General features: G+C 38.1%; 4 protein-coding genes across 4 annotated transcripts; 1 reads left to right on the top strand and 3 right to left on the bottom strand.

Annotated features, from left to right (window-relative positions):
- The first annotated feature begins 398 nt into the window (after positions 1 to 398).
- On the top strand, positions 399 to 4,422 carry LOC137944010 (CO(2)-response secreted protease-like). The gene is made up of 9 exons (XM_068789500.1): positions 399 to 568; positions 896 to 1,164; positions 1,243 to 1,354; positions 1,610 to 2,135; positions 2,236 to 2,336; positions 2,427 to 2,669; positions 2,887 to 3,001; positions 3,097 to 3,316; positions 3,713 to 4,422. The coding sequence occupies exons 1-9, from the start codon at positions 402 to 404 to the stop codon at positions 4,279 to 4,281; spliced, it is 2,322 nt and encodes a 773-aa protein (XP_068645601.1). The 5' UTR covers positions 399 to 401; the 3' UTR covers positions 4,282 to 4,422.
- A 3,426-nt stretch (positions 4,423 to 7,848) lies between these two features.
- On the bottom strand, positions 7,849 to 8,262 carry LOC137943818 (stigma-specific STIG1-like protein 3). Its single transcript, XM_068789252.1, has one exon. The coding sequence runs from the start codon at positions 8,260 to 8,262 to the stop codon at positions 7,849 to 7,851; it is 414 nt and encodes a 137-aa protein (XP_068645353.1).
- Positions 8,263 to 14,387: 6,125 nt separating this feature from the next.
- Positions 14,388 to 14,789, bottom strand: LOC137943817 (stigma-specific STIG1-like protein 2). The gene has a single exon (XM_068789251.1). It carries the CDS (start codon positions 14,787 to 14,789, stop codon positions 14,388 to 14,390), a length of 402 nt encoding a protein of 133 aa, XP_068645352.1.
- A 5,025-nt stretch (positions 14,790 to 19,814) lies between these two features.
- Positions 19,815 to 22,429, bottom strand: LOC137944898 (SKP1-like protein 1A). Its single transcript, XM_068790696.1, has 2 exons — positions 21,992 to 22,429; positions 19,815 to 20,177 (listed from the first exon to the last, which is right to left on the bottom strand). Exons 1-2 carry the CDS (start codon positions 22,286 to 22,288, stop codon positions 20,004 to 20,006), a joined length of 471 nt encoding a protein of 156 aa, XP_068646797.1. The 5' UTR covers positions 22,289 to 22,429; the 3' UTR covers positions 19,815 to 20,003.
- Between the last annotated feature and the right edge of the window lie 923 nt (positions 22,430 to 23,352).

Here is a 23,352-nt window from a genome sequence, read left to right as displayed (position 1 = left end):
TTTATTTCTTCTAAGAGATTTCCTTTGCTTCGTCACCGAAAGATCATACCCATTTCAGGGGAACCACCACGCGTTGCCTTTCCATCCGGTTTCAGTTGCTCAAAATTTTAACGAATAGTGATAACGCGGTTTTGCTAAAAAAATCTGGATTAATGAACCGATAAACGAAGCGTCGAGTCCTGTCTATGTAATGGACTTTAGTGAGGAAGATGATGGCGCACTTTGGGTGGAGCTCGAAGGGTCGCATGACTGATGCCGTTGGTGGAAGCACAGTGGGATCATCAGCAAGCCCACCAGAAGAGGTGCTTCGGAAGAGGGGTGACTCCGAGCGAGATCTTTATAAAGGCCTGCAGGGGTGAGTCTCTCTTCCTATTATCGAAATTGTTCACCGAAGGACGAAGATGGCGACGATTCAAAATCTTGTTTACTTGTTTCTTTCGCTTGTGCTTGTGGCTGCAGGAGGGAAGGAAGAGAGTGTGTATGTAGTGTACATGGGGGCTGCTCGTTCTTCTTCTGGGAAGTCTCCTACTGATGAACATATCCAGTTCCTCGCGTCTGTGCTCAAAAGGTCTTTCTTCAAGTTTTTTTCTTCTAGTTCTTCATTCTGGCAGACCTCATCAAGAAGTTTTCGAGCAGTATGAGTACTCGTCACCAAGCTGCTTGGTCCATGCAGCACCAAGTTGCTACATGGCTGTACTCAAAGTTGTTGCTTTGGGTTACCATCTCGCCCATTAGCACTTAATCAAAATGCAAATCACTTGTTTGGGATTTTCCAAGTTAAGAATCTTGAAACTTAAAAAATACAGTAGAAATTCCTTTCCCTCTACTGTCATAAACTACTACGTTAGTTTCTTTCTTTCCCTTCACTAAACTCGAAATACTACTGGAATTGCAGGGAAGAAGAGCACGCGGAGAAGAAACTGGTGCACAGCTACGGGCGTGGCTTCTCCGGATTTGCAGCTCATTTGTCTAAGGATGAAGCAAAGGAGATTGCTAAAAGACCCGGAGTTGTCTCTGTGTTCGCGGACCCCATTTTGCAGCTCCACACTACTCGATCATGGGATTTCTTACTCTACCAAACGGACCTGGTGACTGACTCCAAGCTGGGTTCCGATGTCGATTCTTCTCGTGTGTCGGATACTGTCATCGGGCTTCTGGATACAGGTGAGTCGGCTGGTAGTTTCTGTTTTCTGGGTTGTTATTGTTTTCCTGTCTGAAGTTCTTACTCGATGTTTTCTTTAGGCGTCTGGCCTGAGTCTGAGAGTTTCAGCGATAGAGGGATGGGTGAAATTCCAAAAACTTGGAAAGGTGTGTGCATGGAAGGAGAAAATTTCACTGCTTCTAACTGCAACAGGTAAAATAACAGAGACTGAAAAGAAAGAAAAAAGGAGATAGACTAAATCACTATGAAGACCCTGATCATTTTTCTTATCAACTTCTGATACAGACTATCTATTTGATGATTTAACTCTGCAACTACTCAAATCCAAAAATATATCATGAATTAGCAAGAGATCAAAGACTTTTTTTGTTCACTAATTCAACTGGAGCCCGGGTTCTAACACCGATTTCTTCATTCATTTCTCCTCAAAATGCTGTTACTGGACAGGAAGCTTATTGGAGCAAGATACTACAAAATCTCCAATGACGTTTCCTCTGCACGCCCTCATGATGAGAGTCCCAGGGACTCCCTTGGTCATGGCACCCACACTGCCACCACTGCGGCTGGCAGCCTTGTGGCCAACGCTTCTTATTATGGCCTAGCTGCAGGGACGGCCAAAGGTGGCTCTCCTTCATCAAGAATAGCAAGTTACAAAGTGTGCTCATCAGGAGGCTGTGCAGGCTCAGCCATCTTAGCTGCATTTGATGATGCAATTTCTGATCATGTAGATGTTCTTTCACTGTCGTTGGGCGCTTCTTCTTTTAGTAGGACAGATTTTTCAACAGATCCAATTGCAATTGGAGCCTTCCACGCTGTTGCGAATGGTATCATAGTCGTCTGCTCGGCAGGGAACGATGGGCCAGATGCAGGAACAGTGGTGAATGCAGCTCCTTGGATTTTGACCGCTGGTGCAACAACCATTGATCGATCTTTCGAGTCTGACGTTCTTCTAGGTGGGAACAAGGTGATCAAGGTAATGCATTTTTTTCTATTTCATTTCGCCGAGCAATTCTTCACGAGCAGTGCAGCAAATTCATGATACTTCTGTAAGATTGATTTTTTCCTGATTTCAGGGAGAGTCGATCAATTTCTCTAATTTGACGAAGTCCCCTGTTTATCCATTAATATATGCTCAATCAGCTAAATCAAATTCAAGCACTGATGATGATGCGAGGTAATCGGTTGTTTCCTATTCTTTTTCTTAATTGTGAGAACTGGCATTGTTTAGATTGATTCTGATTTGTCTTCGACGTGGATTATTCAGTAACTGTAACCCTGATGCATTGGATGGGGATAAGATCAAGGGGAAGATTGTCCTTTGCCAGCATGCTGATGGTTCATACTCTAAAAGGCAAAAGATGGCAGAAGTGAAAAGTTTAGGGGGGCTTGGGGTTATTCTTGTTGACGATATAGAAAAGCCTGTTGCTTTCCCTTATGGACCTTCTCCTCTCACAGTAGTAACTTCAAAAGAAGCTGAGGAGATCCTTTCCTACATCAATTCCACCAGGTAAAATTTTAAATCCCTGCTTCACTCTTTTCTCCTGATGCTTTATTGCTAACTTGATTTATGATCAATCATGTTGCATTGTCACTCTGTATATGTGTTAATGCTTCTGAACCCTGTTTGCTTCCACTCTTTTTTTGTTTTCTTTTTTTGGATCGATGCTTTCAATTGTCTAGTTTCTAATCTACTTGATACTAATGAATTGTATAAACATGTAAAGAAAACCAGTTGCAACCATTCTACCAACAGTGAGTGTAAATCAGTATAAGCCAGCACCTGGGGTGGCCTACTTCTCGGCTCGAGGGCCTTCTTTTCTAACAAAGAACATTCTCAAGGCAAGCTTCTCATGAGAATTCATCTTTTATTCCTCTCCTTGTAATAGTTTTTAACATACTCAATGGACATTAAGAGTTTTTTTACTTGAATGCAGCCGGATATTTCTGCACCTGGGGTGAACATTCTTGCCGGATGGATACCAAATGACGATGCTTCTGCTTCTGAAGTTCCTCCAGGCCAACAACCCACCCTGTACAATTTGGTTTCAGGAACTTCTATGGCTTGCCCGCATGTTTCAGGCATTGCTGCCTCGATCAAATCTAGGAATCCAACATGGAGTCCCTCTGCCATCAGATCGGCTATCATGACTACTGGTTAGTGCTTTTTTTAGAAAGCCAACAATATTGAACATACTAGCATAGCCCTATTGAGTTTGTTCATAAAGGTAAACTCAAGTTTCCTCTCGGAGACACCTTGTGAATGAAGCATTTCCAGAAACCTGATATGACAGGGATTGTAGAAAAGTAGTTGCTCAGTGGCATGAAAATGGGCAGCAAGATAGGAGTAAATATGCCATTCCAGTTCACCTAATAAAAACCTAATAATTAAGCTTTGGGTTATCAACAAATGAAATATCAAGTTGACTTGCTGGATCCTACATCTAGTGTCTGTTACCTGGGGAAGGGATTATAGCATTGTTATTTATTATTGGTATTGTTCCTTCAGCCACTCTTGTGTTTAATTAGTGTTTGTTGCTTCACAATATGCAGCAAGCCTAACAAACAATGAGAAGGCCCCTCTCACAAAAGAAGCAGGCACTGCAGCTACACCATATGACTATGGAGCAGGAGAAGTAAGCCCTTCAGGGTCTCTGCAACCAGGTTTAGTGTATGAAACAGAGAAAGAGGATTACCTTCTTTTCCTCTGCAATTATGGTTATGATGCATCTACTATCAAGCTCATCTCATCTCTTCCTGATGGATTTGATTGCCCTAAGAATTCCAGTAAGGACATGATTTCAAATTTCAATTACCCTTCAATTGCTGTATCCAAATTCAATGGGAAAGGTAGCAAGCAGGTGAATAGAACAGTAACAAATGTTGGACAAGATGATGAAACCATATATGTGGCAAGCATACAATCTCCTCAGGGCCTGGATGTGAAGGTGATGCCGGGGAAACTTGAGTTCACGAAGAACACTAAGAAATTAAGTTTTCGAGTGGTTTTTTCATCGAAATCGTCTGTGGAAGGTGATCTTTTTGGATCAATAACCTGGGCTAATGGCAAGTACAAAGTCAGAACTCCATTTGTTGTTATAAGTGACAGATCAGTGATCTAGTAGGTTATACCAATTGCTGTTGTTGTAACTGAAGCTGCTCCAATGTAAACACAAATAAGAAATCATGAAGGGGACTCACCCTTTACCAGTTTTCGTCCATAGTACGCCTGAAAGTTCTTCTCGGTTACCATTTTCTGCTACCACTAAAGGAAGGTCAAGTAAAATGACTGGATGCGACCAGAAAGAGATGGAATATAATTACATTAAAGGCAGCTTTATTTGAGAACCCATCACAATCATACCCAATATACAAAGATTACAAACAGAAAAATAAATCTTTGCCTAGGAACAGCCCGGAAACAGGATCTCCTCAAAATTCATGCCAGCAAGGCCAAACTCGCAGCGTCACATCCCCTATAAGCAAAAACGCATCTACCACTGCAACAGATTTCTTTCTTCTTACTTTTGTTCTTACATCCGCCGCAATTCCGCCGATCTATCTTGATATCAACACATATCTTCTTGCAGCAGAAAGGCCCAGGAGAACCCTTGACAGTGCAAATGGAAGGATCCCTTTTACATGTATGCTTGTTTTGTGGGAGAAAGCTGCTTAACCCCCGGAAAGAAGAGGAATCCAGCCCTATCATCTTCTTTTCTTCTTCTTCTTCCTCCTCCTCTTCTTTTTCCTTGTCTCCAGTAGCTGCAATGGCGTGAGCCATGAGTAAGCTTAAAGCAATTACCAGTGTGAGGAAGGTTTTCTTTGATGGGTTCATGGTGACACAGCAGCTGCAGTAAAAATAGTGGAGAAACTGAGAAGTGGGAAGTGGTTTGAAGATGGGGAATGAGACAGGAACAGAGACAGGACTTTGTAAGTGAAGGTGACTGATTGGGTTGGTTCAGTGGAATGTATACTGCAACCAGATTAAAGGCTGTGGGGTCCAAGGACATAACAGAAAAATGAAGACAAGTCCAGTCACGTTCACAAACTCAGTTCTTACATCAGGAATGAGGGTTGGCCCGCCTTTCATGGAGTAGCCATGTGTGCGAGCCAGATCCACAGAAATGGAAGCAGAGAAACAGCGAAGAAGCTGCAAACGAAGTGATCACTGGGAAGAGAGGGAATGCATTCGGGAATCGAAAGAGTCTTAGAACTGCAAAAAGAAATAAAGGGCACTTAATTGAGAACACAGGAAGCTTCTTGGAAGTTTCACTTTTCAACTATTTCACATGCTGGAAACCAATGTGAAGTGTAATTTTAATGGAGGACTACCACCTGTAGATTCGATAACTGGAACGAAGACTGAAAGGCCGTTAGCTTGTATTTCTCATGCCCATCGAGGAAGACGTTAACAAAGTTGAAGCAAATGCAGCTGTGTTTTTGGCTAAGCTTCATACAATCTAAATTTTCACAAAATGAATGTTGCAGGTGTCTTTAGTCTGAGGTGGGAAAAAACACCCAAATTCATTTCCCTTGGGCTAGAAAGTAGGATAGAGGTAACTACCATTTTCCTCTCTCTTTCAACATTGTTGGAGGTAGAGGGGTTTCAGGATAGGCTCCACGTTACTCCCTCGAAAAACCATTTGGTGCGAGAAACATGTGAAACAATTATCTCACCTGTTCGATAATGATCGCATGGTTGAGATTGCCGTTGATCATGTTTTGCAACAAATGGTTTTTAATATTGGATCAGCCTTCATAACATTAGAAAAATGTCATCATAAATAGCAAAAAAACCTAATTTATGTAGGTTCAACCGGAGGCGATGACCTCGTTGAATCAATGTCAATTTCTGCAATTCACATTACTATGATTTAGATATATTTATTGAGAAAATGGTTATACATCAATGGCCGAGTACCACATAATCACATCACACCCAGTCCCCAGGCATCTGGAGTCTGGAGAAATTTCACCATAACGAGGCTTCCACGCAGAAAGAATAACATAGATCACATAATGCATGCAGAAACTGGAACAGAAGACATGCTGCAGAAAGACACTCCCATGAGAACAACAGAAGCAAGATCCTAGAGTAGGGGAAGATTCATGCCAGCAAAGCCGAAGCAGGCGAGTTGCTACACCCAATATAAGCTGCAATGCACCGGCTCCTGCAACAGATGTCTTTGCTCTTGCACTTGAGCTTGCATTCGCCGCAGTTGCGTGGGTCAGTCGTGGTGTCCACGCAGAGCTGCCTGCAACAGGAGGGCCCTGGCGAGCCTTTCATGTAGCAAATGGAGGGATCCGTCTGGCAAGTGATCTTATGGTCTGCAAGACGAAAGGTTGTGACTCCACGCAGACTGGTGTATCCTCCCTCCGCCATGGCCTCGTCTTCTTCTTCGTTTTCTTCTCTGTTGTCTTCAGTAGTTCTAGTAGTGGCACGAGCCATGAGTAGTGCCAAGGTCATTGCCAGTGCAATGAAAGCTTTCTTTGATGGGTTCATGGTGGCTAGCTAGACTGAGAGAGCACCAGAGAGAATCAATGGTGGGAAGAAAGATGAGCTTATGTAGGAGGCAAATTGATGATCGACAGGAGAGAATACAGAGATTATAGTACTTTTGACAGCTTTTACATACAATCCCACCTTTTCATCCTGTGGAAACCTTCGGTGTAAGTCTAGCTGGTTGAAGTGGCCTAGTTTCATTCCGGAGAGCTAGCATACAGGATTCAGATGTTCCCAGACGAAGCTTCAGAGGAAGCTTCGTTAATCACAGGGACATAGCGATGGAGACTATTGAATCACCTAAAGTCAAGATCCATTCACGAGGGACCTGTAACTCTGATGGATGCTTTCATGGTTTTTCAATTTTAAGATCCCAGATATGAACTACACAAATTAGGTACAAAATAAACAGGGCACAAACCGAACCCAATATTCAGAAGAAAAAAAATCCTAATACCATGTTAAATTTGATTTGAGGTCTATTCTAAATTTTTTAACCCAAGTTATATATTGCTTAAGCTGAAGCTAATCTTAAAAAAAAAGCTCCCTTGAAAATTAATTCTGATAAGTTTGATCTCTCTCCCTCATTGGAGCTACTAATTCTGATAAGAGAGATATACTTCAAAGCGGTTCCATGTGTTCTCTCTCCTCCTGCATATGTGGAAAACTGATCTCTGGAAGTAAATAACATATACTTCTGCAAAGTTTGGTCCAATTCTCCATTTCCTACTGCTTCTGGAAAAGACTAGAAAGTAGCAAAACAGAGAACAACTTAGTTATAAAATGTTTCTAGGAAGAAGGCAATGGATGCAAATCTGTTTCTAGAACATCAAATGTCCTCTGGGACAGAGATAGGTTTTGTTCTTTATCTGTAAATTGCTTCGTAACACAGCTTTCCGTTATTTTTTTCGGCTTGTGAATTATTAGTCCAACTACAGTTTTGGGTCCCATATAGGAACTACTTATAAACCATGGTTTGGATCAAAATTTTATTTTTGGTGAAGGAGCCGAGCATACGTGAAGGACAATGATAAGAATAACAAACTAGATTTGAGCTGCAGAGAAGAGTAAATACGACTTCCTGATTCTGCCACAAGCTATTATTCAAGTTTATTACCAAACATCAACTTAAGTTACATCATGAAATCATGGAGGACAGCGAATTAAAAAAGTGACAGTCGAGATCTTAAACTTCCTCCCGCAAGGCCAAACGCGAAGGGTTACAGGTCATGGCGGTAGGAGGAACGCAGAGGCCTTGGCAACACTCATAGCTGTTCTTGCACTTGACCTTACATCCTCCACAGTTGCGGTTATCAGTGTTGGTATCGACGCACGCCTTCTTGCAGCAATCCTTCCCAGGAGAACCCCTGACGAGGCAGATGGAGGGGTCTTGCGCGCAGGTCATCTTATGGCTGTTTACCCCACGCAGAGAGATAAAGTCCAGCATTCCTTCTTCTTCATCCACCTCTTGTTCTGCTTCTGCTACTACGGTTGGAGCATCCTCGTTTTCATCCATGGTTGCTGCTGCCGCATGAGCTACGAAGAAGGCCAAAAAAGTCACCAACATGATGGAGAGAATTTTCTTGACTGGCTGCTTCATGGTGACCAAGATAGAGTGATGACTCTTATGGGTTTGGCCTTTTCTATCAGAATGTAAAGATGCAGAGGAAGACAATTGGGTCTTCCTTTTATAGAAGGGGAGAGGAGGTGAGGTTGGTAAGGATGAAAATGAGGATGAACTCTGTGGGATCCACTATACTGTTTCTAGGAAGAATCCAGAACCATTCATCAAGCGGCTCCACTAGAACGAATGGCTATCTGAAGTGGGTCAGGTCGACAGGTAATGGACATTTGTGATTGAGATGCTATACTGTGAAGCTTCATGGGAAGTTTCATATCTTTTTTATCTCATCCATATCGACAAGTAATGACATCTGTGATTGAGATGCAATACTGTGAAGCTTCATGGGAAGTTACTGGGTCAGCATACAATCAAAATGGTTTAAATTACATTGCATACCCTTGGTCTTTTTCACCTATGTATATTACTATTCAACACACAATATTGAGATGTTGATAATATGTGTACACACGACCTATACTCAAACGGAGCACAAACTAAGTCTAATAGGTAAAATATCCTATCAAAGACACGGTGTTCCGATCTTCAGTATAATTTGGGTTCAAGACCTATCCCAAAATGATTAGTCAATAAGTCTCTTTACCAACTAACTATCCCCACAATTTTTACTCATTGATATATATGGAACTATTCTTTAATATTCTCCGTCAAGTGTGGGCTATCTTTTTGGCTTATACACCTAGATGATATCAGGTCCGATGAAGAATAAACCTAGAGGAAGGAGGGGGAGGGCTACATAGGTTTGTTAACCTTTGCTCTCAATTTTTATTTATTTTCCTTAATTTTCATGTATGTAAACTTGTTCTTTCAATTTATTCAAATTATAAGGCCAATTTTATAGTTTATGTTCATTCATAGTGGACATGGTACAAGAGGAAGCAATTACAGATAATAACATTGTTAACCATCCAATTTTTGAATTAGATATAATGCATAACACTATCTGCAAATATTATTCATGTAAGGACAAAATTAATGTGGAGACCCAATGGTTGGTTCAACTGCTTCATTGTGTACTTCACCACCATTAAGCGGAGGGTGAGACAAAGCTCAAACTCTTCTATTTAGGGTAGAGCCGGTCGTGTGAGTTTTTAGTAAATTGGAGAACTTTAAACCTCAAAGTTATATAGGTGAGAGTACTTCCTGTTAAGGAATAGTCCCACATGGATTATTGAGTACAAAGATCTTGAGTTTATTAGTTGGTAAAGAGACTTCTTACGTTGGTTAGTCATTTTGGGATAAGCCTTGGACTCAACTTCACATTGTATCATAGCAAGTACTCATATGTGGGTTTGCACCTAAATTATCTACACATAGAGCCACAAAAAAGGGCCTACACGTGAGGGGGAGTGTTAAGGAATAGTCCCACATGGATTAATAAATACAAAGATATTGAGTTTATTAGTTAGAAAAGAGGTTTCCTAAATTGGCTAGTCATTTTGATTTCTAAATTAAGTACCTTACTCGAGAAGGAGGTGGAGTTCATGTACAAATCACCATTTTATAGATCATATAGTGTAGGTAGTTACAACATGGTATCTCCAAACCCTACTACCTTGCTCAGATTATCAATCACAGCAATGTATGAGATACTTGTTAACCGTTTTTTTGAGAAACAATTTTCTCATTAACGTGGTCTAAAACTTTTGGCAGTTGCAACTTTCAGAAGTTGCAATTCCCTCGGTAACACAAAGTCATGAATAACCTTGATGGAAGGTTGGCTTTAGTTGGTTGTTCGGTCCCCTGTCTCGTCACTCAAGCCCCTTCAGTTGAGCCATCACCGTGAGTGCTCAGAGATCGGAAGCGCCGAAAAGAGAACGGAATTTGAAGCGTATGGAAGGAGGTATGATTTAGGTTCCGTTTAATTTATATGATGAATTACATGTTGTTATTAGAAATTCATGTTTAAGGCTTACAGTTGGTATCAGAGCAAACCTCTGATCCAGCGTTTCGGTTCCATTTGAGCTTAAATTTAAAAGCTTTGTTTTCAGCTGTGTTTTTATTTTTTAAACAAATTTTGTGCGGTCTTTGTATGCTCCCCATTTGCGGGAGCTGGGGCTCTAGCTTCGGCGACAACCAGCGCCGAGCATGATGCCGACACTGGCGACGGCGACCATTCCGCTCTCTGTAAGCTCACCGCGGCGGCTCTCTCGCGACGCCTTAGAGCATCGGAACCGCAGCGCCGACGCCGGTGACTATTCCGACAGGTTTGCCGACGGAACACCGACGAACTTTCTTTCTGTGCGCGGCTGGAGGTTGAAGACGACCTCCAGCGCACAAAATCATGTTAATTAAAATCATAAGGTATTTTTGTAAATACCAGACGAGTTGGCTCGGGACGAGTCTTCTGAGACTCACCGTTCCAACTCGGCAACCGCGACTTAGGTCGGGTTGACTCGGGGAAAAAAACCGTTGAGTCAACTCGGACGAGTTGATTTGGCTCGCTGTTCCTAGACCGAGCCGATTCGGTACTGAAAATTGGTTTTGCGTCAGCGGGATTCGAACCCACACGCTGGGAAAATAAGTTGCGCTAGTGACCATTAGGCCACTGGCCGTCAGCTGTTATGTATATTGGAATGTTTAGATTTATTTCTTGTCACAGTTTTTATGCATTTTTTGGCATATATGTAAATGCATGAAATTAAAGTTATGCATAATATTATTGTTTTTAATTATGCATATTTTATGAGAATATTTTATGCATAATGATAACATGTTAGTGTAAGTTACAATTATGCAATTCATGCTATTCTCATACATTTATGAGATTTAATGTCTAGTGATCCATATAATTTTTATTAATTAGAGAGTAACCACAACATATTTAACTTAATAAAAATTATATATTATGATTAGGATCACATAAAGAATATTAAACATTAATTGAAACTAATTTTACTTGATATAATAAATTTTTATCCCATATGAATTTTTATTATATTTGAGTTTATTAGTTAGGATAAAATATCAAGTTATTCATAATTTACCCACAAGGATTATGAATTCATAAATAATTTGATAGTTTTATCATAAAAAAAAGTAGAAATTAATTATAATTAATTATACTTAATATAATAAATTTTATCCCACAAGAAATTTTATTATATTTGAGTATATTAATTAGGATAAAATATCAAATTATTCATAATTTACCCATAGGAATTATGAATTCATAAATAATTTGATAGTTTTATCATCAAGTTTACTCATAAAGAATATTGAATCTGCTTGAATTAAAAAATATTTAGCCCACAGGCAATGTTTTTTATGTCAATTGATTTGATTTTTAAGCATGATATTTTATTCAAGCCTCAGTTTTAACATCAGCATATAATTTGTAATTTTATGCAGTTGTACAACCTGCACATTTTTCTGATATTCGTTGTGATATCCCTGATCTTAAGGGTTCTAACTATAAGGTCTGAAAAGATTGAATACTTCTTCATTTAGGGTGGATGGACATAGATTATACTATTAGGAAAGACGAACCACCAGTAATTACTGATACCAACACTGCAGTTGAAATTACACTTTATGAACGATGGGACCAATCTAATCGCCTCAGTGTAATGTTCATTAAGACTAAAATTGCTGCTGGTCTTCATGGTTCTGTTGAGCAGTATGAAAATGTCAAAGACTTGCTGAAAGCCATTGATGCTCAATTTGTCACTTCATATAAGGCATTAGCAAGTATCCTAATCATGAAGTTCTCATCCCTAAAGCACACCAGTATGAGAGGTGTACGTGAGCACATCATGCAAATGAGGGATATAGCGGCTCAATTAAAAAATCTCGAGGTTGATATGTTAGAATCTTTCATGGTGCATTACATCCTGAATTCCCTTTCGCACCAATATGGACCCTTCAAAATCTCGTACAACACACATAAAGATAAATGGTCAGTTAATGAACTTTTGACCATGTGTGTTGAAGAGGAAGGGAGATTGGTGATGGAGCTAGGAGAAAGTGTCATGCGGGCAACACATGGAAAGGGCAAGTATCAAACCAAACAAAAAGGGAAGGGTAAAATACTCCCCCCCCCCCAAGCTGGTATTAAGAAAGATTCCAAGTGTTTCTTTTGTAAAAAGAAGGGACACATGAAGAAGGAATGCACCAAGTTTCAAAAATGGCTTGCTGGCAAAGGTACACCAACCACATTTGTTTGTTATAAATCTAATATGGTTAATGTCAATAATTACACTTGGTGGATTGATTTTGGATCAACAATCCACATCTCGAATTCCTTGCAGGGTTTGCAAAACCTAAGGAAACCAGTGGAAAGTGAGCATCACATTTTCTCAGGAGATCAGATGAGCTCATATGTGGAAGCTATAAGAACTTGCTATTTAACTTTAAGTATTGGCTTTGTTTTAAAAATAGAAAAGACCTTTTATGTTCCAAGTTTCTCCAGAAACTTGATTTCAGTTTCAAGGCTTGTACCTTATGGATATTCTTTTAACATTTCAGACTCATCTTTCAGTTTATATTATAAGTCTAATTGTATTGGGAATGATACATTGTCTGATGGTCTTTATAACATTAATTTACAAAACAATGCCACTTACGATTCAATGCATGTTCACACTGGTAATAAAAGAGGTGTTATTAATGAGGATTGTTCTACATTATGGCACCAAAGATTAGGTCATATATCTATAGATAGAATTAAAAGATTAGGGAATGAAGGAGTATTTAATACTCTGGATTTTACTGATTTTGAGACTTGTGTAGACTGCATTAAGGGAAAGCAAACTAACAAGTCAAAGAAATGTGTCAATAAGAGTTCAACCATATTAGAGATCATACATACTGACATATGTAGTCCATACATGGACTCACATGGTCAGAAATATTTCATCTCTTTTATAGATGATTCCTCACGATACATGTATCTCTACATGCTTTATAACAAGAATGAAGTATTAGATGCCTTTAAGATCTTTAAGGCTGAAGTAGAGACACAATGCGGTAAGCAAATTAAGATCGTGAGATCAGATAGAGGTGGAGAATACTATTGTAGATACACAGAGAATGGACAAGCACCTGGGCCATTTGCAAAGTTTCTTCAAGAACATGGATTGTTACCCAATATACCGTGCCTGGTTCTCCAGACCAAAATGGTGTAGTAGAAAGAAGAAACCGAACATTATTAGGCATGGTGCGAAGTATGCTTAGCAACTCCAATCTTCCTAGATCCTTGTGGCCTGAAGTACTTAAGACGGCAGTGTATATATTAAACCAAGTTCCAACCAAGGCTGTTCCAAAAATGCCATTTGAATTATGGAAAGGTTGGAAACCGAGTTTGCGACATATGCACGTTTGGGGATGCCCATCTGAAGTGAGAATTTATAATCCATAAGAGAAGAAGTTGGATCCAAGGACCATTAGTGGTTGGTTCAACTGCTTCATTGTGTACTTCACCACCATTAAGTGGAGGGTGAGACAAAGCTCAAACTCTTCTATTCAGGGTAGAGCTGGTCGTGTGAGTTTTTAGTAAATTGGAGAGCTCTGAACCTCAAAGTTGTAAAGGTGAGAGTACTTCCTGTTAAGGAATAGTCCCACATGGATTAGTGAGTACAAAGATCTTAAGTTTAATAGTTGGTAAATAGACTTCTTAAGTTGGCTAGTCATTTTAGGATGAGCCTTGGACTCAACTTCACATTGTATCAGAGCAAGTACTCATATGTGGGCTTGCACCCAAATTATCTACACAGAGCCACAAAAGAGGGCCTACACGTGAGGGGGAGTGTTAAGGAATAATCCCACATGGATTAATAAGTACAAAGATATTGAGTTTATTAGTTGAAAAAGAGGTTTCCTAAATTGGCTAGTCATTTTGATTTCTAAATTAAGTACCTTGCTTGAGAAGGAGGTGGAGTTCATGTACAAATCAACATTTTATAGATCATATAGTGTAGGTAGTTACAGCATGGTATCTCCAAACCCTACTACCTTGCTCAAATTATTAATCACAGCAATGTATGAGATACTTCTAATGACTTAATTTACAATAAGTTTTTTATAAAAAAAGAAAAGAAATTACGAGGAAAGAAGTTTGAAACGAGAGGATTAATGGCCCTGAATCACCGAAGACGACCAGGCTGTTCGCAGTCGGCAAAAGGAGGAAGCCGAACGCATCGTCCCTTACTGCAGGCCTCCTTGTTCTTGCACTTGTGGTGGCAAGATCCACAATTGCCATGGTCAGTCTTCACGTCCACGCATTGCTTGAGGCAGCAGTATGGCCCCGGGCTTCCCTCCTTGTTGCTGGGGTCCTTCTTGCAGGTGGCGTTCAAGCTCATAGGGTAACCAGACACCGAACGCCGGCCTGCGGCGAGAGACGACGACGGCCATTGGTCTTCTCGATGGAGAATACTATCAATGGCAGCTTCCTCCAGGTCTTTGGCTGTTAAAGCTGCATGGAGGGTGGTCCCCGAGGCGATAATTGCTATTAACACGACGAAGCAGGTGACGTTCAGTAGTTTCATAGCGGAGAGCCGGCGGGGGACAAAGAGGGGTACACTGCAGAAATGGTGGGATCGAAGAAGATGAAGATGGGGATTTGTAAGTAGCAGCGGTGGGTGCTGCAACCACTTTAAACTTCGATTTTTTGTGAATATTAAGGATGTTTCGTGAAGTGAAATGGTAGAAGCTTGTAAATGGTGGTCGTGATGGGGCACCAAATCCCCGTCGAGTAGCCAAGCTTGAGACAACTGATAACGGCTTGCTGTAGTAATCAGAGGCAAGATGCTAGTCAGCACAAGGCCAAAGAAAAACACTTTGGCTACTATTGGCACTGAAGTTGTGTTTTGAACATCTTCAAAGAAATTTTAAGAAACCCTTTATAAAAGAAATTTCTTGTTTGATCACAATTGAATGCAAGGAGTTCACCTATCCAAGCAGATGGAACACGGTTCAATCGAAACAAGGGCTTGAATGGTTTGACCTAATTGTTTCCTTTTTTTTTTTTTTGCATTAGAATTAATTTTTTTAAAGAAAATAATCATTTTATGTATTTATGATTAAATACATCAAAACATACCAAAGACATAACTATATTTGACTACTAAAATTTTATTATAAGATTATATAAAAATATGATAAAAATATTATAATATTGTATAAAACATACAAGGACATAACTATATATGATATTTTGCTTGTTAATGTTTTAGTGAAATTACATAAAATTATAGCTAAAGTAATTGTATACTAATTTTATAATTAATACAAGTATTTAAATCATTAAAAAACTTTGTTTGACATTAAATGGAAAATTTTAAAATATTGGTTTTAAAAATGAGATAAAACTAAAATATATGTAATTATTTATCATCCACATTAAACTTGAAATCTCATGGGGATTAACTAGGTCAGACCCCCTTATGCCCAGATAAATTTTCAACAAGTCTGAATTCAAATTTATGTCCCTTTCAAACAAGGGATCATGTTCAAGACTAGCAAAAAGGATTCGAATCAATCAAATCTTGGCTGATTGTCAGGCTTAATTATATGTAAGGGTAAATCAAGAATGTTTTGTTTGAATGTAGGGATGTTAGAGGTATTAGATGATTATAGTTACCTTTTTTAAGAATTTCAAAATATTTTTTAAAGATGTATCATACATTAGTGTAGAATTATTCTTAGGCATAGTGTACATGATTATGTAAGTTAATATTTTTATCACTTTTACAAGTTTAAAAGGTTATTATACTATTTATTTACCTAATTACCTATTTTACTGTTCAATAAATAGGTAAATAAACGGTAACAAAAAACATATAAATAATTAGATAAAATGGTATATGGAATAAATTATGTGTAAAAGAATTATATACAAATTAAGTTATTTGTAAGTAGGATAAAGGCAGAGAGAAGTGTTTGTACCTTGAGATTCTTATTCTCTTTCTTCCTAATCAAACAAGTCAGTAGCTTCCTCCCTCTTTTACAATGATGATAGGGCCCTCCTTTATTTTCCTACCCTACATGGAAAGTGAACTACTTTTACTGAGTGTTTTATCTTGTGACATTAAGCAGGATTTGAAAGGTAGCATTCTTTTTTTTTCCCTTTTTTTAAATTAATTCTTATTCCTATAATATAATTGATAATAAAATATAATTGATCATATTTTAAAATATCTTGATTATTATAAGTAAAATCTTATTATTAAAATAAAATTAAATATTTCTAAATAAGTTGAGTGCCCTATATTAAATTGTACATTTCATGTGTAATGTTATGCAACTTCAAGCTAGAGGAAAAACGACTTGGGGTTTGTTCAATTATTTCTCACCATAACCCAATATTAGGGTTATTTATTCATGTGAAGGAGGACAAACCACCCTATGAAGAGATTTTTATATATTGTAATTAGATTTAGACCAGATTGACAGGTTGAAATGGATTCAATTGAACCTAGACTTATCTCCGAAGTTTGATGGCAATGGAAAAATGGGTACAAAAAAAAAACCCACATACTTACGCAACCAACTCTAATACCATGTTGAAATGTTAGGAGAAAAAAATAATTCATTGACTATGTTCTAAATTTAACACACTAAATCTCTATTTATTAGTGAGAATACGTAAAATCTGAGTTAAATTAAGCTACCCATATCTTAGTTACACCCAAAGTATAACTTTAAAAGATAAGTCCTAAAACAATTAAACAATTCTACTATAAATAGAAGTCTAATAATACTAACATTCTTCCTCCTTTGAAGTTTCTTCCCGTGAGACTACTTTCTATGATAGTCATGTAAGACTCTTTAATATTTGCTATTCAACATAACTCAATGGTTAGGGCAAGTTTTGAAAATGATCTTTTGACATATGGGAAAACTAGACCAAAGATATGTCCAAAATTAAAAAAATATATTTAATATTATTATTATTTGTGAACACAATGGTATGGCACTTACAATTTTTGGAGGTATTACATAAGGATTCAACTCCTACATTGGGACTTGATTTCCTTTTTATACCTGGCTTGTTTCAGTAGACACTTGTAGTCAATTCCTTCCATGGGGTGGATTCCTACTTCTCTACTTCATATATGGTCTCTTTTAATTAATTTTTTTTCTAGTTCTCAAGGTCAAATCCTTGTAATTTTTTTTTGAATGGGGTTGACTTCTTCATGTAATGCAATCGACTCTTCTGCTTGGGGTCATAAAGGAAATTTCTTGTATTTTGTAGTTTGCACACGATAGTTCTCTTGCTCTGGTTTATTTGGGTAAAACAATTGTCAGGCCTTCATATAGTGTGCTTTCTGACATGAGTTGTTTGTCGCTTTATGTTATAAGGGTTGTCAATACAGTTTTTTTGCGCGTCCAATGAATCTGCTATAAGAAATTTCTTTTATGGGCTAATTTAATTATACAACATACTTAATACATATTATTAGTAACTTAAATGTTTGTTATCATCAAAATTATCTCAAATGAAGATATTGAGACAAAAAAAAGGGTGCGTGTGCTTTTGTGATTAACATATAAAAAAAAGTGTATTAGTGACTATAAAAGTCATCAGAACAAGATAATATTTTAAAGTTATATTATTTTTATTCGATCAATAAGATTTTTACAATCATTTAGTTAAGTATGTATTGTTTCAGGTATTTTCTCCTTTATCAAATATAGCAAGTATACGTTTATTGAAATGGAGGTCTAATTCTAGATACTTTTGTTTACTATGTATGGAAAATTCATGGGTCTATATTTAAATTTGATACTGAGTCTAATTTGATTCGTACAAAGGACCAAGGAAAATTAGGAAAAAAATTACTCTCTAAGGAAAAGCATAAAAAATTCCAATCTTCTAAAGAAGGGGCAAGGGTTAGAGAAGAGCATCATATTTTCTTGGCATTGAGGTGGCTTAATGCTGACTCTTAGTACCTCCGACTTGTTTTCGAGGGCTTAGCGATTTTCCTCCGCTTGGGATTATTGGCTTAATCCAGAAGTTTTTAAAAGGATCATCCAACCTGTTGAGGCGATTGCCTTGCCTCCTCCTTGGGCATCTTCTGCAAGTTGCTTTGTTCAAGACAACAATGAAAGGGAAGGGGGGAAGAGAGGCATGGTAGAAAGGCTCAGGCCACTATTTGCTTTAATTTTGAAGTAAATGAAAGGAGGAGCTGAGATGGGATGTGATCGGATTCCGGAGTCGGCATTCGAGTTCAGTGTATCGTCTCAGATCGGGGAAAACCAATCTTTGATTTATTGCCTCTTTACAAGAATCAAAGAAAATTCATCACCCTGTAGAGTTTCTCTTTAACCAGAAATATATTTTTACTAGAGTTGTAATGTCTCATTCATGGAGGGGGGAATGTTACCTATCTCTGTACAGTGAAGAGGGAATGATCCATATAGACAGATAATAAGGATTCTTCGTGTTTTTTTTTTCTTTTCTCCTCCATTCACTACAACTTCTATCTTCTTTCTCTCTTGTTAAATTTCACTTTCAGACAGAGACAGTGAGGTCTACAAAAACCGACGAAAAATGGATAAGTGAAGGGTTAAGCATGTTCTTTTGTAAATTGTTCAATAACCAGAGAAACCATGAGTTTTCTTTGCAAGTTCGACTATGGATTCTCTCTACCTAGTTCAGAGTGGTGTGGCTAGAAGCCTTAGTTCAGCTCTCCTATGTCTCAGCCATGAAATCAAGATATCAATAAATTGGCCAGAGTCTTCTTCATGTACCACACTTCTGCATTCCTGTTTTCTTTCATTTCTTTACTTTTTCTATTCAGGTATCTGATTCTCTCAAACTTGATCTCTTAGTCTAGGTAAGGTTTTTTTCCTTGCTTGCTTCTGCTATATTAGTTATTTCTTCATATACTTCAATGAAGTTTTTGCTTCTCTCTGTATTTGCATGCTTTTATTCTCCTGTTCATAGAAAATTATGGCTCTCAAAGGCCAATAAAGCCAGTAGTAAATGAAGCACCAAGGAAAAAGTTCCAATGGATGCCTCCAACATTCCAACCAGGAAACAGATATTGGATGCCCCTCCCCCCTGTAGATACAAATCGCCTATATAGACATGCCTCAATAGGAGTGGAACCATTTATTTGTTATCCAATCTATAACAAGATCAAGCATATAAAATGTCAACTGTTAAACATATGAACTATCATGAGTAAATCACTGCATTTGCAACATAAATGAGTAATCAATACTTATCAACATAACTTAAAAAAGTGAATTACGGATGATTGAACATCATCAGTAATAGTTTATGGATGATTGATGCAGAAAACAAGGCCCTTCTTTCGACCTGTTAAGAGCACCAACTTCATGCTGTTTTTATTTTTGTTTCACAAGGCAACAGCCAAAGCAATACTTTCTAGCAGAGTTATGAGATTGCAACGTGCTTAGCCAAAGCAACTCAAGGGGTGGATAGACCTTGCTGAAAGCAAGGACCATGCCCCTTGTGTAACTGACCACGCTGCACTAGGGCCGGTAAGTGAATCCAAAGCCATTTCATCCACCACATCATGCATCTCATGCAACAACGAAAATTCCAGTATCACCATTACAGTGAAGGAGACTAAAGATTAAAAGGGCTACCATATCACACATACAGGAACCACGAACAATCGTCAAACATTCATTATATAACATACATAGAGTATATCTAACTAAACTAAAAACAAAGGTACCAGGAACCGTCAACAACGGACTGAACACTACTGATGCCCCTTATCAAATTACTCGAAGGCCCACTGATTCTCCCGTTTGACCTCTTCCTCTTCCTCTGGGCTGAAGTCATTTTTTATGTTGAAGGTCTTGCGGATCTCCTCTGGGGTCTTTCCTTTGATCATGTCAGCCACTGTTTGACACGTCAAATCCAGCAAACTCTTGATGTTCAAATAGTTAGCAGCCTGCATTTCCAACAGGAAAAAGAAGAAGAATAAAACAGAGAATAGCATGTTAATTACGTGCTTCAACAATTTTTCTACAAAAAAACTCGTACATAAGAGGAAAAGTCAAAGAAAGAATAATCATAATAATTCCATAAAAAGATGCTTGTATAATGAGGTCACTTAATCATAGAATACTGTCTATGCATTTATTTCTACATGAAGACAACTACATTGTTTAAAGATATTACCAAAAGCAGAACAGAAGAAGATTAATTCCCGACTGTCATAAGAAGAAAAAATAAAAACCTAATGAGTGCGTTTTCAATGTCTATCTCATCATGCTCTTTCATGTATCTACAGTAAAGGATGTAAACCAATTAACAGGCAATTGACATGGTACTACCAACATCAAATAACATCACAAGTGCATAATCAGCATGTCTAATTTCCTGTGAAACATGTATCTGTTGTTTCAAATATAAATCACACATGGGAAGTGACGAATTGTGCATTTCAACAGATACTCCACTTAACCGATGGCCGTTTGCTCCGTTTGGTCTAGTGGTATTCTTCTTACAATAGGTGCGTCAGGTTGCGAGTTCGAATCGTGCCACCCCCCTCTCTAAAAGCAAAAAAAAAAAAAAAAACCAGCTACTCCACTTACCTATTCAATTCTGTTGTACGCAGTAAACATCATTAAACCACCATGCACAGATCATTGTGAATAAGTTATCTAGCATGCTTAGGAGGTAAAGATATTACAAGATAATCACAATGGTGGCTAAATTATTAAAAATTGTAACATACCAAAAAAATCTTCATATTTCCTCATACACATATACACAGGCTTAGATGAAGCAAATCACCCTCAAACAACAATACCTAAAGTGAAGTTAAAGCACAGGCACAGCCAACTCACTTAACACCATAAAACATGTGTATTAAAGAAACAATTAACCGACAAAAAACCTTAACTTTGTCTGCGAAAAAATAATCTTAACACTGTATGTTAAAAGCATAAACGACACTACTTAAGGTTGGATTCAACCTAAGGAAATGCACAGAATCCAAGTACATTAAACCGATTTTTTTTTTTTCCAAATCTAATCAAAGCCTTATTAATCATCATCAGAGAGAAAAATATCATGCATAAGGCCCTTGGCATGGCGTCAGAGTCATAAACAACAAGACTTTAAACAATTATTAGCTAACAATTATACATGGTATCACATGAGGTACATTGAAACTTGAGCAAAGAAGAAATTAAGGCTTGCTTAATCACATGTACGTGATATGCATGGAAAGCAGACATACAAATTAGAATCACACATAAAATTATAATCAAACGTTATCAGGACAATATCATCTTAAATTTAGTATTCTATCAAAACATCCCGCAAGCAAACACGCAACCGTAGGAACAAATTATGTCAAGATCCCAGCAATGTATTTAAATATAATAAAAACAAAGATACAGAAAAAGCAGTAAAAGAACAACGAAACAATTTCTGATCAAGGCACAAAATCAAAACCCAACGACATGCAAGCAATTATACCCTAATCAAGTAACATCGCCATTAACAAGGCACCTCCAAACCCTAATATATTTATTACCCCAACTACAGCAACATCAGTAAATCGTGCAGTCAACAATCAACCAAAACAACGCCCGCAGCCCTCACACCGACCAGCATCCAAGCAGAACAATGAACAGCAATAAAAAACTCCGAATATTAACCAACACACACGAAAAAAAAAAAAAACATCAAACGCAACCCAGAAAAGAAAAACTCTAAAACCAACAAAAAAAAGAAGGGGGGCAAAAATCTTACCAGAATAAGATCAAACAAGGTAGCTTGATCAACCTTGACAAAGTCGGCATCCCAATTCTTAAGCTCATCGTCAACGGCCTTATTATCCTCGATTTGCTTCTGCATATCGACGTGCTTCTTGCTATATTCGATCACCTTGGACAAGATCTTGCTAGTGACGTTCGGAAGCGGAATCCCGGTATCCGCACAGTTGTCCTCGATCATATGCTTGATTGTCTGGGACTCCGTGGCGACCGCCTCGTCCACCTCGAAGACCTCGCCGTCGGAGCTCTTCAGAATCACCTTCTTCGATGCCATCTCCGCTGATGGATAGAAACCGGACGGCGGATGGGAGATCTCGATTGAGAGAGGGAGAAGGAGAGGCAAAACAACAAAACAAAAAAAAAGCAGAAATTTCTGACTGGGAAGAGAGAGCCCTAGGTGTGAGTTTTTATAGGCCTTTCGCCTCCTTCAGAGAGAAAACAATAAAAGTGAGGATTTATTAATTTAGAAATATTACTTCCACTTGGAAAAGGAAACGGAAAGCCGCTAACGGCTTACGCTTGCGGCTGACAGCTTAGGGCTCATTACTTTCTATCCGCTTCAGTATCCAGAACGAAACTGTGGGTCTCACAAAAAGGTAAACTTATCCGCTTATTTGCGCAGATTCTGGGCCCACGGGAAGTACCTTCCTGCCTCAACTCCAATCTGGAGCGTAACGCTTCTGCTCCATTATAATAATTTTTCCTGTCTAATAAATTCAAGATTGTACTCACAAGTGGAAAATTTTGGTGAGAGATCCCTACTCTTATAACATGTCAAATTGGGTTTCTTAACTTTGGAGTTTTAATCGGATCCGATGCATTAGTACTGGTATGATTGAATTGGGTATGTAAGACTAGTTATTTTGGGATAAGCTTTGACCTAATTTCATTTTTTCTTGCTCTAGGAAAGGTGAGGTGGGATGTTTTGTGAACATTGCAATGATGCCCTGAACATGTTCTGTTCAAGAGCAAATATGGAAGAGTCGTACATAACTCTCATAATAAGATGTCTCAAAGAAGAGTTTCAGTTTAAAAGTGTTTTAGTTAGGTTAATCTTTTATTTATGTTGATTTATTTAATTATGCTAGGATTTATCTTTAAGTGCTAGAGTTTGGCTGTAATTAAGACAATCATAGTTTAATTGTTATCGGAATCTACTACTTTCATTTATTCTAAATAGGGTTCCCGTATTCATATTACATTAAATCAATAGAATTTTTCTCTTTTCCATAAATTCAACATATTCGATTAAATGCCACACATAAATGCTATCTGTTGGAGTGCATTCATTGAAGTAGGCGTTATTAGTTTTCCCAAAAGCTAATGTTAGTAGGCTTC

The sequence above is a fragment of the Aristolochia californica genome, unplaced genomic scaffold (genome assembly GCF_029961685.1).
Source record: "Aristolochia californica isolate CCGP_79_NKW_82.1479 unplaced genomic scaffold, dmAriCali1.0.hap1 SCAF_11, whole genome shotgun sequence".
NCBI classification, from domain to species: domain Eukaryota; kingdom Viridiplantae; phylum Streptophyta; class Magnoliopsida; order Piperales; family Aristolochiaceae; genus Aristolochia; species Aristolochia californica.
This window is presented reverse-complemented; position numbering and strand designations above follow the sequence as displayed.

What these genes read in the sequence shown, in the direction of transcription:
- LOC137943818 (XM_068789252.1), bottom strand. Translation starts at nt 8,262, where the DNA reads ATGAAGCAGCCAGTCAAGAAAATTCTCTCCATCATGTTGGTGACTTTT.
- LOC137943817 (XM_068789251.1), bottom strand. Translation starts at nt 14,789, where the DNA reads ATGAAACTACTGAACGTCACCTGCTTCGTCGTGTTAATAGCAATTATC.
- LOC137944898 (XM_068790696.1), bottom strand. Translation starts at nt 22,288, where the DNA reads ATGGCATCGAAGAAGGTGATTCTGAAGAGCTCCGACGGCGAGGTCTTC. An exon ending in CCTTGTTTGATCTTATTCTG is followed by an intron (nt 20,178 to 21,991) that starts GTAAGATTTTTG and finishes TTGGAAATGCAG; the next exon opens with GCTGCTAACTATTTGAACAT.
- LOC137944010 (XM_068789500.1), top strand. Translation starts at nt 402, where the DNA reads ATGGCGACGATTCAAAATCTTGTTTACTTGTTTCTTTCGCTTGTGCTT. An exon ending in AGCACTGATGATGATGCGAG is followed by an intron (nt 2,337 to 2,426) that starts GTAATCGGTTGT and finishes TGGATTATTCAG; the next exon opens with TAACTGTAACCCTGATGCAT. An exon ending in TAACAAAGAACATTCTCAAG is followed by an intron (nt 3,002 to 3,096) that starts GCAAGCTTCTCA and finishes ACTTGAATGCAG; the next exon opens with CCGGATATTTCTGCACCTGG.